Raw genomic sequence first — 17,959 nt, forward strand, 5'->3', positions numbered from 1 at the left:
TGCAATATTACTAGGAATTTCACATCTTCTGTCATCCAACTTGTAATACTCGAAAATGTAACACATTTTTTGTACAGTTTCTCTATCTACATCTTCCTTCGTGTGCTGCATCTGAAGATGAATCATCCATTCAAAGTCTTTCTTTAATTCAGAGATATTCATCACCTGGAATGGAAAATGTTATACGCTTCGTTAGGAGAGTAAATGAGTAAAATGGTGCATTTTGATACCTTGTTCAGAGTAAAATTGCATATAACTATACTTTAGAACTCTGGAATGACATAAATATGTCTATAAATAAAGCACTATAGTAGGAAAAGTATAGGGGCATAATGCTATTGTCACACACCCTGAAGCTGGCTGGAAAATATATCAATATATATATAAAGTGGAATTTGCTTGAGGAAGAACAACACGGATTCAGGAAAGATCAAAATACTATGGATCTCTGTTTTTGCTGTAAGAATGCTTACAGGAAGGTAATGGGAACATGGAAAGAATCTTGTGATTACATTTTTGGACATTGAATAGACCTTTGACAGTGTCTGGAAGATTTCAAGGTGCCAAAGTACCTGATTGACAAAGTCAAGATGCTAAACCAGAATTGTTACAGCTGAGTTGAGATAGGCAATGGATGATCAAATGGATTGAGACAAAGAGAGGTGTCATAATAGTAATGGGCAAGATCATAAAGTTTATCACGAAATGGACAATAAACCAAATGGCCTGGTATTTGCTAATGATGCTCTGGGAATAAATAAGCTGAAGTACAGAAAAAACTGGCTGAATGGAACAATATGTTCAATAACTTTGAGCTAAAGAAGATGAGTAAAACAAAGACCATCAACAGGAAAGGAACAAACTCAAACCTCTTTTTGGAAGGGACCAAATCACAATCAGTTTCTCACTTCAAATACCTCGGAAGAACAATCTTGAAAGACCACAATACTAGGCAGGACACAAAAAACACCACATTATTACAGTCGAGCTAGAAACCTACTCTGGATCTACAAAATGCCACAAAAAGCAGAAACAAGCATGTATCACACCTACTTCATACCAAGTTCGTTTAGAGGCATGTACTCTACTAAACAATGACTACAGCAGAATTCAGGCAAAAGAAACAAGATTCATTAGAACCATGAATCAAACAACTAAAAAGACAAAATCAGGAATGAAGTAAATAGGAAGGTAGGTCCCTATTATCAATGTAATAACAAGGTAGACTTCAGTGACATGGGCACATTATAAGAATGACCTTACTGTCCAAGGAAATGCTGGATAGGGACAGTATAATCAGATGTGAAGAAGAAGACAGGTCTCACATGTACACCATACCCAGGAAACTGGAGCTGGGAAATGAGGATGATGATGAGCAGGAGAATAGTCAGTTTCAAGCAGTTATGAGCCGTGAAACAAACTTACAGAATTACCTTTGCTACACAAATAAAATCTCTGCCATTTCTGGCCAAGTTACCCAATGTGGCTGTAAGTAACCTGACTGTGTGAAAGAGCAAACGGCTTTGACCACCTTTAGTTGAGTTAGTGGCTGACATACAACAGGTAGCATCTGTTTTCCAGGTGGCAGGCCGAGTGGTCTCCTCTGAGTTGGCAGGTTCGATTCTGGCTCAGTCTGGACTTATTTGAAGGTGCTCAAATACATCAGCCTCATGTCGCTAGATTTACTGGCATGTAAAAGTACCCCTGCAAAACAAAATTCTGACACCTCAGCGTCTCCGAAAACCATAAAAAATAGTCGGATGTAAAAAAAAAAAATTATTAACATTGTTTTCCAGGTAAGGGGCCTCGCAGTTAGGTGTGGCGAGCGCACTAACAATAGTGGATCAGGAGAAAGACCTAAGGAGTACCCGAGAAGTGACGTGCAAGAAGTGGGTGGAGTTCACTGCACAATTCAATGGATCACAGTTGTGATTACTGCTAAGCATTCCCTTTTGCAGCAGAGAAAAGTCAGGCTTTTACTGCCACAATGGATTAGTTTACTTTCCACCAACAGGAACGAATGAGCAACTAAATCAACTATTGCTTAATTATAGTTGAGGCTATCAGAGTAGGCTAATAGTGGCCTAACCAACATTTATAGATCAAGGGTGATATCGTTCTATAATCTATCAGCTTCATTGTCCGTATTGATGAATTAAGAATGCAAGTATGAAGAATGAGATTTCCACCTAATCAATACTTTATTACAAAATGTTTAAAGTTATCTACATTAAAACAGTACCGGTTTCGACCTGTAAAAAGGTCATCATCAGCTGTTGGTAAACCTGCTTAATAGCGATTGTACATAAAACATTACTAAAAACTAATTTAACAAGAATGCCTTATTCTAATATAATATTACTATTAAGATATATACATATGGTTCAAAATGGGGCTTAGACTCGTTGGAGTTCCATTCAAAAATCTGTGCTGTTGCCAACTTTATGTCAAACAAGATACATATATACATATGGTGCAATAAAGGGCTTTGGCTTGGTGGAGTCCCTTGAATGTCACACACTCCAAAAATTGTATAACAGAGGTTGAAAATACAGTTCCTATAGAATAGAGGATCACTGAGGTTTCGGTGTCAAGTTGAAACGTCTATGCAGCATGTCGGCACTGAGACCAACCGTTGTGAATACACAATCAAGGTGCTTTGTTGGGCCGCAATTTTGCGGGGAGCGTAATCGACTGAGGTTCTGTAGCTTGTTCATTCTTAGTGTATGATGTTGCTGATAAATACTAGTTTCCAGGTTCCTTGTTGAGGCATATTGCTCAACATAATGGAAGATTTTTATATCAATATGGACCAATACGCTAATCCCAACCTCAACTAAAATGAAATCACAGATAAAACTAACATCCTCTTCAACACAGCCATTCCCATTCTAAAAGACACATATTTAAAAAGAATCAGCAGACACAAACCCACACAAAGCCCAAAAGAACCCACTCCACACCACCCCCTCCAGAAGCTGCTTCCCCCTTCCCACCACCTCTGAATCTGAACACTACGACAGCCACACGACGTACACGCAACAAGGTGCAGCACACTCCCGACTACACTTGAAGACATATCCTGCCCACACGTAAGTAACACACACTCTACAGCACACAAACCATTTAGCAGGCACTCTCTATCAGTTATTCTAATTCCTACTGCCATTTAGCAGGCACTCTCTATCAGTTATTCTAATTCCACTTCCTTTTTCTTTCTCAGATTTTTTAATTTACCTGAGCAGAAATGCAAGTGTGAAGAGGGGAACTCTATCAACCTTTCTTTAATTTCAAAATTTCATCCATAGCATGATAAGCCTCAACAAGGAACCTGGAAACTAGTATTTATCAGCAACATCATACACTAAGAATGAACAAGCTACAGAACCTCAGTCGATTACGCTCCCCGCAAAATTGCGGCTAAACAAAGCACCTTGATTGTGTATTCACAACGGTTGGTCTCAGTGCCGACATGCTGCATAGACGTTTCAACTTGACACCGAAACCTCAGTGATCCTCTATTCTATAGGAACTGTATTTTCAACCTCTGTTATACAATTTTTGGAGTGTGTGGCATTCAAGGGACTCCACCAAGCCAAAGCCCTTTATTGCACCATATGTATATATGTATCTTGTTTGACATAATGTTGGCAACAGCACAGATTTTTGAATGGAACTCCAACGAGTCTAAGCCCCATATTGTACCATATGTATATATCTTAATAGTAATATTATATTAGAATAAGGCATTCTTGTTAAATTAGTTTTTAGTAATGTTTTATTTACAATCGCTATTAACCCATTCACATACCATTTAACTGAAATTATTTTTGCCTTGGTGTACCATTTATTTTCATTACTTTACATGATATTATCACCGACACTGAAAAGGCATGCTTTACAGCAACGTAATGAAAGGAAATATCCAAACTACTGTCAGATGTACTTTGTGAAGTCTTTTTGAGTATGGTACGTCATAAAGGAGTCATATTCGTGTATCGCCACCTAGCACCGGTGGCATTCAAATGAAGATTCCTTCCTCAGACCCCGTGTCACACAGACTTTGCATCTCCGTGATGGGATGACCTTCTTCGTAGTTGGGGGTATTTTGGTCGGAAAGTGTCCCCAGTACCTCTCTTGAAGTCTCATTGGTGTATACCCAGGGCTTGGGTGCATTATTTTGGATAGTCAGGCAAGGTCACACTTGCCAACAGCTGTTCGGCCAAATTGATCCGGAAGGTGGTAAAGCCTACTGGCTTCTTTTCAGAGTTGAGGAGGGGATGATTGATGATGGAATTCAGAAGTGTCATGTCTAGCATGTAGAAGTATATTTTTTGTATCCTTTTACGTACTTCCTCATCAAGGAGTCTCTGGTCATGGGAATGAACACCACCCTTTCCCCAGTTGTAGTCAACAACAAGATTGGGTCTGAACGTCGTTTTTCTATCATACATTACCACTTCAAGGTAATCTGGCCTTTATTTCATCCACAGATACAGGAAACCAGTGTTCCTTTCCAAATGACATTACCCTATTTATATCCTCGGCAGCCGATACAAGACATTTACTTGCATAAGCATTTACCTCATGGGTTAGATGTCCCCGAAATGTCTTCTGTTAGAAATTCGTTCACAACTTGTAGTTCGTTCGGGCATTGTCCTAGGTGCCTTTGTAAAATACTATTTCACCACTTGCAATGCATGAATGATACTCTGGAGTATTACTTACGTGCTCCCAGTTCCATTCCTTATCATGTAAAACATTATTAGAAGCCGATGGTGCGGCATCAATTGTAGGCCTAAAATTCAGTGACATATTTGACGGCAAAACAGCACTTTGTTCACCCCTACCAGCGCTAAAGTTTCTATCACACGAACTACTTTCATTACTTTCCATATCCACTAAATTCTTTGTCGCTTATTTCTATATCAATGTCATTCTCTTCTAAAAATTCCCATATAATCGCTTCGTCACTCAACACGTAGGCAGCCATGATTTCGCTTACGATGAGGTTGCTAAGATACTGGTTATTCTTTCCGCGAAATAACTGCACAGACGTGTTTATCGAATACATCAATGGAATAAAACAGCGATTCCATCTGTCAAGAGGTTACCTTACTAATATCAAATCCTTTCACAAAGGAAACCGGCTTGGAGCGGGTCCGGAAATAAACACTACGTGCGGACGGAGAGATCCGTCTTTGTACCGGAGTGCAGTCGAGAGCCAGGACGGAGAGATCCGTCAAAGTACGTCAAGTGGTTAAGCAGGTTCACCAACAGCTGATGATGACCTTTTTACAGGTTGAAACCAGTACTGTTTTAATGTAGATAACTTTAAACATTTTGTAATAAAGTATTGATTAGGTGAAAATCTCATTCTTCATACTTGCAAGGGTGATATCAGCCAAAGCCACCTGTTGCCAACATTCACAAAGTGGCAGTGCGACAACACGTTTGTGGCCTATGCAGCACAGATATAAAAGATGTTACAGCTAAGTAACTATGGAACACATTTCCTTTCCAGAAATCTTCAAATCTGTTTTGGATATCAATGACCTTGAATCAGAAGATAAACCCAGTTTATCCAGCCAGAATGAGAGTAAGATGATTTACTTGCTATTTTATCCAATAAAATTCTTGGTACTCTGACTACATCAAATGCAACCCTGATGGACACATCTCTTAATACTGCTGATGTAAATGAACCTCAAAGAGGAAGTAAATGAGTCTGGAATGAAAAATGGTGGCTCAAACATTCAAAAAGAAAAGCAAGCTGAGGGTGAAGAATACATCAGTGTTGAACGAAGTGTACAACCAAGATCATGGATCATATCCGTGTAAGAAGGAATGTTTTAGGAAATTTCCACTTGAGTATCAACAACATCCATTCAATTTATTCTACACTTTAAGGAGTTTTGACCTGAAGTTGGCATATATTTTTTCTATGGTGAAGGCTGTTCCTAAGTCTCGTGCATATGTTGCACATGGTTCATGACGTGGAAAAACACAAATATCGCTTCCATAACGACGAAGGACATTGTGAAAAGTGTTCATTGAAAGATATTTTACACATGTCAGGTGGCAGAATTTTCAGAGTTCTGGCACATAAAATGAACAAACAACAGTCAAATTTTATGCTACAAACAAAATACAACTGGGAAAGGCAACTGCAGAAGAGAAATTCATAAACTGTTTTCCAGCATACTGGTCTCATTATTTCCAACAAAATAAAAATGTGAATTGTAAATATTTTGTACCCCAAGCAAGATTAAATTGTGTATTAAAAATATTTGAAAAATGTAGTAACAGACCAGGTCTTTGTGTTCCTGTTTCATCTTTGTACAAACCATGTAACTTAGCGATACTAACATTTGGTGACAAATATTTACAATGTTAATTAACATTCGTACTTTCACGACCCGTACTTGTAGACACAGTTTAGGATTTTGGGCTTATGCTGTGTCAAGAAATCAAGGCGAAACTCTTTACGTTTAGAGCGTTCACAAGAAAATCTCGACTGTTCACGAGGAAGACTTCTCCAACAATTAAAGTTTGAATTTAGATGTTAATAATAGAAGTGTAAGTAGTACGTTCATTTGTCACCGTACAGTGCTGATAAACTTAACTATAATAGGTATTGTATTGACTTATCTGAATCTATTACAGATGGATGATTTCCCGAAACATGTATGGTAAAATAAATAGTTTTCTATCATTATAAGGTGTATTGACAACACGGACTCTAGTAAAACTATTTTAAATAGTTCTGTACAGTGCTAGCATTCAAAGCAGAAACTGATGGCATCATAAGAATCGGTCTAGGAGGGAGAGGGACATAACTGGTGTACACACATATGAAAGTATTACTCTGATACAAACCTTGAATGAAACATCTGGTGATGAGGAATGTACTCATTTCAAAAACACCAGAACAAAATTTTTTTTGCTAGGGGCTTTACGTCGCACCGACACAGATAGGTCTTATGGCGACGATGGGATAGGAAAGGCCTAGGAGTGGGAAGGAAGCGGCCGTGGCCTTAATGAAGGTACAGCCCCAGCATTTGCCTGGTGTGAAAATGGGAAACCACGGAAAACCATCTTCAGGGCTGCCGATAGTGGGATTCGAACCTACTATCTCCCGGATGCAAGCTCACAGCCACGCGCCTCTACGCGCACGGCCAACTCGCCCGGTCAGAACAAAATAAGAAGAGTGAAAGGACAGGGAAGAGATCCACCTACATAAATCCTTAATGGCTGGCAACTTAATTGATAGTCAGTGTCCCTGTCGAAATTGTTAGGTTGTCTACATATTTCCACAGCTTCCCATATAATTCTGCACCTGTAGTGTCTGGTGTGGATAAAAGCTCGAACATTTTGGAACACAATGTCATGACCCGATGGTAGGGAATGCTCAGGTATTGCTGATTTGTCTGGCCGGTTGAGACAGATATTTCATTCATGTTCCGTGATGCAAATCCCAATGGACCAGCTGTTTGGCCAATGTATACCTTGCCGCAAGAACAGAGAATTTTGTACATCCCAGGATGTAATAGTGGGGACAATTTGTCCTTGCTTTCACCTACAGTTTTTGTAACTGTGCCAAACATGGTTTTTATATTGTGTTTGCAGAGGACTTTGATAATACGATCTGTAATATTGTGAATGTAAGGCAGCTAGGCGGTTCCCTTCATGTCTTTCTTCTGTGAGCTTTGCTTAGTTGTCCCTCTGGGATGCAGGGCTCTATGAATCTGTACATCATTGTAACCATTACCCTTGAACATGGCTTTGAGTAAGTTCATATCCTCCTGCATATTTGATGGCTCATAAATTTGTGTCGCTCTTGTGGCGGGTTTCGTGAGAATGCCCTGTTTTTTTGCTGGATGGTAGTGAGAATCTGCGTGGAGATAGCGATTTATATTGGTAGGCTTACGATAGACGGTATGGGTTTCTTTCTTACTAGAACATCGAAGAAAGGAAGGCATACGACCGACTCCATCTCCATAGTGAATTTAATTGAAGGATGTTAATTTAAATGGTTTAAAAATACATGAAGTTTCTCAGAACCTTCTATCCGTACCACAAATGTGTCATCAACATACCTCCACCAAATTGTAGGTTTGACAGGTGCCGAAGCAATAGCCTCCCTCTCAAAATACTCCATAAAGAAATTAGCTACTACCGGTGAGAGTGGACTTCCCATAGTCTGTTCGAAAAATTGCCCACCGCACGAGAAATAGCTCGATGACATGCAGTGGTGAAATAGCTTAGTAATGTCCTCAGGGAACAGATGCTCGATGAGAGACATGACTGAGTCAATCGGCACTTTAGTGAATAAGGACTCCACATCGAAACTCACCAGAAGTGCATTAGGTTGAAGGGTTATGGTTGACAATATTATTCACAAAGTACAATATACACTGACTGACAGAGCAAATGCAACACCAAGAAGGAGTGGTTCGAAAGGGATGAACGTTGGGGAAAAAACAGAGACGGCACGGACGAATAATTGATGTTTATTTCAAACCGATATGCAGGTTACACAATGCGCACGGCATCGACTCAGTAGGATGTAGGACCACCGCGAGCGGCGATGCACGCAGAAACACGTCGAGGTACAGAGTCAATAAGAGTGCGGATGGTGTCCTGAGGGATGGTTCTCCATTCTCTAAGTAATAATAATAATAATAACTTAAATGTTTCCACCTTTTCAATACAATATATTCACAAATTTACAAAATTATACGGTACTAGTTTCGACCCATCTAGGGGTCATCATCAGCCGTATTTGCTTCAATACGGCTGATGATGACCCCTAGATGGGTCGAAACTAGTACCGTATAATTTTGTAAATTTGTGAATATATTGTATTGAAAAGGTGGAAACATTTAAGTTATTATTATTATTACTTATATATTGTTCAATACGGACCAAAAACATGAAATTCATAACCATCTCCATTCTCTGTCAACCATTTGCCACAGTTGGTCGTCCGTACGAGGTTGGGGCAGAGTTTGCAAACGGCGTCCAATGAGATCCCACACGTGTTCGATTGGTGAGAGATCCGGAGAGTACGCTGGCCATGGAAGCATCTGTACACCTCGTAGAGCCTGTTGGGAGATGCGAGCAGTGTGTGGGCGGGCATTATCCTGCTGAAACAGAGCATTGGGCAGCCCCTGAAGGTACGGGAGTGCCACCGGCTGCAGCACATGCTGCACGTAGCGGTGGGCATTTAACGTGCCTTGAATATGCACTAGAGGTGATGTGGAATCATACGCAATAGTGCCCCAAACCATGATGCCGCGTTGTCTAGCGGTAGGGCACTCCACAGATATTGCCGGATTTGACCTTTCTCCACGCCGACGCCACACTCGTCTGCGGTGACTATCACTGACAGAACAGAAGCGTGACTCATCGGAGAACACGACGTTCCGCCATTCCCTCATCCAAGTCGCTCTAGCCCGGCACCATGCCAGGCGTGCACATCTATGCTGTGGAGTCAATGGTAGTCTTCTGAGCGGACGCCAGGAGTGCAGGCCTCCTTCAACCAATCGACGGGAAATTGTTCTGGTCGATATTGGAACAGCCAGGGTGTCTTGCACATGCTGAAGAATGGCGGTTGACGTGGCGTGCGGGGCTGCCACCTCTTGGCGGCGGAAATGCCGATCCTCGCGTGCTGACGTCACTCGGGCTGCGCCTGGACCCCTCGCACGTGCCACATGTCCCTGCGCCAACCATCTTCGCCACAGGCGCTGCACCGTGGACACATCCCTATGGGTATCGGCTGCGATTTGACGAAGCGACCAACCTGCCCTTCTCAGCCCGATCACCATACCCCTCGTAAAGTCGTCTGTCTGCTGGAAATGCCTCCGTTGACGGCGGCCTGGCATTCTTAGCTATACACGTGTCCTGTGGCACACGACAACACGTTCTACAATGACTGTCGGCTGAGAAATCACGGTACGAAGTGGGCCATTCACCAACGCCGTGTCCCATTTATCGTTCGCTACGTGCGCAGCACAGCGGCGCATTTCACATCATGAGCATACCTCAGTGACGTCAGTCTACCCTGCAATTGGCATAAAGTTCTGACCACTCCTTCTTGGTGTTGCATTTGCTCTGTCAGTCAGTGTATGATTCAGTATGCCCTATATATGGCTGAAGCAACTTACTTAGGTATTTAATGAGAGCATACGTAGGAGAACTGAGGGGAACGTCTTCTTTATGGATCTTAGGAAGTCAATATAATCTAGGTGGCACTGCGTCCCCTGGAGTCAGATATTTAGCCTCCTCTTTCGAAACTGAAGGTTGCCTTAAGTGACAAGTGAACTCAGTCTATAAACAGGCTCTGACAACATAGCCAAGATCTTGTTCTTATACTCGGCAGTGACCAGTACCACCATCCCATTACCCATATCAGCTGAAGATGCGGAGCAACGTTCTCTGCGAAACGTAAAGAGTTTCACCTTGATTTCTTGACACGGCATAAGCCCAAAATCCTATATTGTGTCTACAAGTACGGGCCGTGAAAGTATGAATGTTAATTAAAACTACCAAGCTCGATAGCTGCAGTCGCTTAAGTGCGGCCAGTATCCAGTAATCGGGAGATAGTGGGTTGGAATCCCACTGTCGGCAGCCCTGAAGATGGTATCTGTGGTTACCCATTTTCACACCAGGCAAATGCTGGGGATGTACCTTAATTAAGGCCACAGCAAATTTCTTCCCGTTCCTAGGCCTTTCCTATCCCATCGTCGCCATAAAACATATCTGTATCGGTGCAACGTAAAGCAAATAGCAAGAAAAAAAAAATTAAAATTATAAATATTTGTCACGAAATGTTAGTATCGCCAAGTTACATGATTTGTACAAAGATGAAACAGGAACACAAAGACCTGGTCTGTTACTTTTAATACACAATTTAATCTCGCTTGGGGTACACGAGAGAAACCTCCCAGTAGGGTGTATTTGCATGTGATATTGTTATACATCCGGGTGTCTCCTGGGCAGTGGAGTAGGACTCTTCCTAGACGACTGAACTAATCAATCTTAAAATGTGTTTTAAGAAACGGCTCTTTTCAGAGCCATCCATGACAATAATATCCATAAATATTGAAGGCTTGTCAGCTGCCAAAGAAGAACTGTTACAAAAACTATGCCAAGATCAGAAATGTGACGTCTTGTGCACTCAGGAAATGCATAGGAATGAACATCAGAAACGTCCAAAGATTTCAGGAATGATTTTTGTCAAAGAAAGGCCACATGCAAAATATGGCAGTGCTGTATTTGTAAAGCCAGGTCTCCAGATCAGCAGTACTCATCATACTGAAGATAACGGCATCGAAATAATTCACAACTAAGTATTTTTTTATTTTCCGCCTTGTCGATACACTAAATTAAACTGGTTAAGGCAACTTATTGGTTAAAAGTGGTACATGTTTCATATATTATCAACATCTTCAGCCACATAACACTGTTTAGATTAAACATTCATACATTGACAAAGTATCATTGTTTTAGAGGAAGTGTCCTTAAAATCTTCTTATGTTAATTTTAAGGACACTTCCTCTAAAACATACATTTTTTGTCAATGTATGAATGTTTCATCTAAACAGTGTTATGTGGCTGAAGATGTTGATAATATACGAAACGTGTGCTACTTTTAACCAGTAAGTTGCCTTAAGCAATTTAATGTATCGACAAGGTGGAAAATAAAAAAGTACTTAGTTATGAATCTATTTAAGTGCGATACAGACCATGAAGCTGATTTTATGTAATCGAAATAATTAAGATGGAGCTAAGCAACATGACCATTACATCTGTGTACAAGCCTCCAAATAAAAAGTTCTCTTTCTCACCACCTGGAAATTTTGGTAATCAAACAAAGTCAATAGTAATCGGTGACTTTAACAGCCGTAGTCACGTCTCAAGAAGATGAGAATGGAGAGATCATCATGTCATTGGCTGAAACTCAGGAGCTTTCCCTTATTCACAACAGTAAGCTTCCCTCCTCCTTCAACAGTGGAAGATGGCACTGAGGGTATAACCCAGATCTTCTCTTTGTGAGCAACTGCTTTTTGCAGCAATCTTCTAAAGAAATGGGCTCAACAATCTCAAGAATACAACACCGGCCACTAATATGTCACCTCTCTTCACCCATAAGACCACACGGGGTTCGGTTCAGACGGAGATATAACTTTCGAAAGGCTGACTGGAAAAGGTTTACCAATATGTTGGATGAGAGGATAAAAACTGTCTCTCCTATACCCCAAGATTATGACAAATTCATTGATATCGTGAAATTCTGTTCACGGGCATCAATTCCCAGAGGCTGCAGGACACGCTACATTCAAGGTATAACTTGTGAAACAACTGCTCTGCTGCACGATTACTACAGGCTTCATGAAGAAGACCCATTTAGTGAGCAAACTATTCAAGAAGCACAAAATGTTCTTTCCTCTATCTCCCAGGCAAAGAAGGAGACGTGGATGAAGGTGATGTCTGAAGTTGATATGGGTAGGAGCAGTCAAAAAGCTTGGATACTTTTAAGACGCTTGAGCAATGATCCTACTCAAGCTAACACACATGCCAATGTAAGTGCAGATCTAATAGCACACCAACTTTTGCTTAATGGAAAACCAAAACTTTCCATGAAAATAGGGAAGAATCCTATAGTCAGACAACCAGACGAGAACAATGAGTTATCTAAGCATTTCACACTAACTGAACTGGAATTAGCTCTCAGTAAGTGTAAGATTGGGAAGTCAGCAGGACTTGATGACCTTCGAATGGAACAAATTAAGAACTTTGGTCCTACTGCGAAGTGCTAGTTGGTAGAACTCATGAACAACTGTGTTCAGTCTTCCATGATACCTAAAATATGGAGGAAGGCTAAGGTCATAGCCATTCTAAAACCAGGCAAAGATAAAAATGACCCTGGAAGCTGCAGAACAATCTCCTTATTGTGTCATCTTTTAAAGATTCTGGAGAGACTTATCCTCAATAGGTTGACTGATAAAATTGAGCCACTTCTGAATCCACAGCAAGCTGGTTTCAGGAGAGGGAAAAGCTGCACATCGCAGGTGTTAAAATTCAGTCAACATATAGAAGATGGTTTTGCAAGCCGGAAAATCACACGAGCTGCATTTATAGATCTCTCGGCAGCATATGATACTGTTAATCACTGAATTCTCCTAGAAAAGGTATATAGCATGACAAAGGACTTTCATCTGACTTGTGGCCTTAGAAACCTACTTCAAAATAGAAGTTTCTTCGTTGAGTTCCATGGAAAAAGAAGCAGGTGGAGGATACAGAAGAATGGACTACCTCAGGGAAGCGTGTTGGCACCAATGCTTTTCAATATTTACACCAACGATCAGCCTCTTCCCACCGGGACAAATAGTTTCATCTATGCTCATGGATTGTGTCATCACATCTCAGAGGGACAACTTTGAGACGACTGAAAAAACATTGTACAAAGCTGTAGACACTCTCGCTGGCTATTACAAGAAGAATCAACTAACACCAAACCCAACTAAGACGCAAACCTGTGTTTTCCGTCTAAACAACAGAGAAGCTTCCCGAACTCTGAAGGTCACTTAGCAAGGCATAGCATTACAACACTGTCCTACGCCGAAGTACCTCGGAGTCACTCTGGATCGCGCCTTAACCTACAGAAAACATTGTTTGCATCAAGCAGAAAGTGGCCACTAGAAACAATATTGTGCGGAAGCTAACTGACACACCTTAGGGAGCACAACCAGACACAGTGAGGACATCTGCCCTTTCACTCTGCTATTCTGCAGCTGAATATGCATGCCCGGTGTGGTACAAATCTTGCCATGCCAAAGCAGTTGATGTAGCACTCAATGAGATCTGTCACATTATTACTGGATGTTTGAGACCTACACCTTTGGAAAAAGTGTATTGCCCTGATATCTGCCATGAAGTGGCAGCGAAGAAAGAAAAGAGAAAAACGTTGACATCTTATGCCCACCCTTTGTTTGGATATGAGCCACCATGCCAGCGCCTTAAGTCTAGCAAAAGCTTCTTGAGAGTAACCAAAACACTTGCAGGAACAGTGCAGCAAGCTAGAATTCAAGAATGGCGCACCAGGAGTCAACATACGAGTATCAGTCAATGGATGACCCCAAAAGAGGAACTCCCTCCTGGCCATGTTACAGATTGGGTGAATTGAAGAGCACTGAATAGACTGCGCTCTGGTGTTACGCAGTGCAGGGTCAAACAGAAGAAACGGGGTTTCAAAGTGGATAGTACCTTGTGTGTATGTGGAGAAGAGCAGACCACAGCCCATTTGCTGCAATGTAGTTCATGCCCATTCAGTTGTACAATAGAAGAGCTGGTTAAAGTGAAGCCAAATGCACTTGATGTTGCAAGGTTTTGGGTTCACATAGTTTAATGTGACTCTTCGTCCGGTATACCTGTGCTTTATTGACTACCAAAAGGCCTTCGATACTGTCAAATGGAACCATCTTTGGAAAATTTTGGATGACATGGGTTTGCCACTCCATTTGATTGATCTCATCAAGTCCTTGTATAAGGAAAATACAGCCACTGTGAAGATTCAAAACAAACAGTCTCAGCAGTTTCGTACGCGGGCTGGAGTTCGTCAGGGATGTATCCTGTCTCCTGTCACCGTTACTTTTCAATCTCTATGAGAACTGCATTAGATGGCTGGGACAAAGGATTTTCCATTGGGGGATGCAAGATCCAACTTGAGATTTGCTGATGATACCACCTTGATAGCATCATCTAAAGAGGAGTTGACAGAGCTGATCAAGAGAGTAGAGGAAGCAAGCCTAGAAATTGGATTACGCCTAAATCGACAGAAAACCAAAGTCATGATTGTTGATCGTAAAAACAACAACAGTCCATATATCAAACAGATTGGAGGGTGTGAAGTTGTACATCAGTATGAATATCTAGGCTCCTTACTATCCAATGCTGTTGGTTCCTAAGATGAAATAAAGTGAAGAATTGACATAGCAAAGGTAGCAATGATCCGTCTGCAGAAGATCCGGAAAGATAATAACATCACCATCAATACAAAACAGAAGCTCATTGAATCTCTAGTCCTCTCACTCTTCTTGTATGGCGCAGAGATATGGAACATCCTCAAACGTGATCGTGAACGGATAGAAAGCTTTGAAATGTGGTGCTGGAGGAAAATGTTAAAGATTCCTTGGACAGCTCATCACACAAACACATCAATCCTGAACCAACTTCAGATAAAAGTTCATCTATCGTGTAAGGTCTCTCAGCGGATCGTACGCTACTTTGGACATATAATGCGCCGAGATGGTAGTCTTCAAAAGCTGATTGTTGAGGCCAAAGTCCAGGGAACCAGACAATGAGGACGAGTACCAACGCAATGGATTGACATGGTGAATGGCCCCCCTAAAGAGTTCTCTCAGAGCAACCACATTGAAGGCTTTAGATAGGGAAGAATGGCGGAGTATGGTTCATCGGCTAGATGGCTTAATATTATGATGGTCACAACACCTCAGTCATGAGGCTAAACAAAGAAGAAGAAGAATGCTTCTGACATGATATGAATAAAATAAAATAAAATAAAAATCTCACTTTTCACCTACCTGTGAGTGATTCCTGCTGCAAATGTGACTTGAGGCAGCAGACACCCAGGAAGAGCAGCGTAAATGGGGCAATGAAAGGGAGGTGCATCGGAAATAGTCCAAGGATGTACAGATGGGACAGGATTATGAAGAAGGGAGGCAACTGTTTTTGCTTTTGATTTGAGGAAAACTTATCGACGTCTATTTTGACTACAGGCATTTGTTACTTCAAGAGGCAGCTAAGGACATACAAGCATTCATGTGGCGGTCAATACAAGGTTGATATACTGCTAGGTTCTTCAGTCTGCTGAAACTAATGATTAGTTGTTTCATGTTGTTATCCTTTTTCTAACACGTTTGCTTCTTTATTCAAAAAGGTCTGCTAACGACTGTCAATTACCTAGGTGGTTGTTGTTGGTCTCATTTTGGCGAGCCTCTTCCACTCTGTCTCATTGAGATACGTTCTGATGTTAATGGCATCCTCCCCTGATCTGGGTTCTTGGTCTTCCAGCCACATGTCTCTCCAAGTTAACATAAGCTATCCTCATGCTGACCTGATCTAACAATGATGCCTCAATCCCAGCTTTCTTTCTAACCACATCATTCCTTAACTTGTCCAGTTTTGTTTTTTGAATTGTGGACCTAAAGAACTTCATCTCAGATGCCTGAAAACTTGATGAGTCCTTAGTGAGGGTGCAGGTTTTGATACCATAAGTTAAAATTGGTATGAAGTACTGACTGAACATCACCAGCTTTGATTTTGTTTGTACTTAGGGATTCCAGAGGAGTGTTCGTAAAAGTGAGAGATCTTCTGCAGTCTATTTTCCACCTCCTTTGTGGCTTGTGTATCTCGAGATATTACACTGCCGAGGTATGTAAACTTTTCCACACTTTCTAGTGGATGGTTTCCTAGCATGATGTTCACTGGTTCCTCTCTGTTTATTGCCATCACTATTGTTTTTGGGTTTACTTATCTTGATATTGAACTCCTGGAACTTACCTTCCACTCACTGAGTCTCAATTGCACTTGTTCCTCAGTTTCTCCCCAGGTCATAACATTATCAGCAAAAGCCATTGCATTTAGTTCACCAGAGGTTTTCTTGATGTTCTTCATCATGTCATCCATGATGATGATGATAAACAATAATAGGGATAGTGCACTGACTTGCTGGACTCCACTTTCAGTCTGGAACCAGGATGAATGTCCCTCACCCAATCGCACACAGTTGGTAGAGCGTCTGAACTTTCCTCACCAGTCCCTTTGGCACATTCCTTTTTCTCATGCACTCCCATATCTTCTCTCATGTAATGCTGTCATATGCCTTCTCAATATCAAGGAAAACCATAAGCATAATGCCTTCTTCCCAATATTTCTCCATTACCATACTGACACTGAAGATTAGGTCCTTCGTGGACCAATTAGGCCCGAACCCTAACTATGGCTCTAGGATAACTCGCATTCTGCTAAGATTTTCTCAAGAATCTTAACCCTCTACTGCATTAATTATTTTTCGTTGCATTAAACTTGACAATCAGTGTCTTAGATTTACCAATAATTCTTAAATGGGGCTAATACCTCAACACTCATACGTGATGTGGTTTGCCATAATGAAGTATATATACACCATTTTTCACGATTTTATTTTAAGCTTTTAACATTCAAAAACTGATCATTACTGCATATTGCCCATGGGTACATATGGCGACACTATGCAATAAGCCCATGAGAAAAGAGTGTTAATTCCTGGTAGTTGGAGCAATTTCAGTGATTTCCTTTCTTGAACAGGGGGACAAAGACACCCTTGCTCTAATCAGCAGGTATCTTGTAATGAGCACCCTGCGCAGCCACTGTAAACCATGGATCTCTGTTACTTTAGTCATGTTTGTACAGACTTCATCAATTCCTGAGGATTTTCCTTGTGGCATCTTCTTAGGGCGGCTTCTGTTTCTGCCCACGCAATGGCAGGTTTCTCTGTATAAGTTTCAACAGCTGGTACTGATCTGCTTCTGTCTTGTTGAATAGGTGATCAAAATGATTCCTCAGAACCTCTCTGATGTCCTCTTCTTTCCTGGTGAGGTTTCCATTGGGATTCTCAATTGCTTTGATGTTTTGACTGAATTCCTTTCATTTTGATCACTCTGAACAATAGTTTCATATTACCTCTGATGTCTTCCTCGAGTAAATTTCTCCCAGCATTTTATCTTCTCCTCTTCTACTACTCCTTCAACTCTGGTCTGATTTTATGATTATTTTATCTGGGAACCAGTTCTGCATGGAAAAAGATTCTATATTAGTGTTGTCAAGCTTTGGAATTAAATATATTAAGCTTCATGAGCCACTCCTAATATACTGTACACCGGTCAAGGTCAGT

The 17,959-nt window shown here is 41.1% G+C and overlaps 1 protein-coding gene across 1 annotated transcript in view; it reads right to left on the reverse strand.

The window, feature by feature from the left end:
- Positions 1–80: 80 nt before the first annotated feature.
- LOC136877199 (probable flavin-containing monoamine oxidase A) overlaps positions 81–17,959 on the reverse strand; it is a 274,217-nt gene continuing 256,338 nt past the window's right edge. Inside the window, exon 11 of the mRNA XM_067151016.2 lies at positions 81–165. Coding sequence (XP_067007117.2) covers positions 162–165 — 4 coding nt within the window. The 3' untranslated portion in view covers positions 81–161. The remainder of the gene's footprint in view (positions 166–17,959) is intronic.

Source organism: Anabrus simplex, chromosome 7 (assembly GCF_040414725.1).
Source record: "Anabrus simplex isolate iqAnaSimp1 chromosome 7, ASM4041472v1, whole genome shotgun sequence".
In the NCBI taxonomy this organism is placed as follows: domain Eukaryota; kingdom Metazoa; phylum Arthropoda; class Insecta; order Orthoptera; family Tettigoniidae; genus Anabrus; species Anabrus simplex.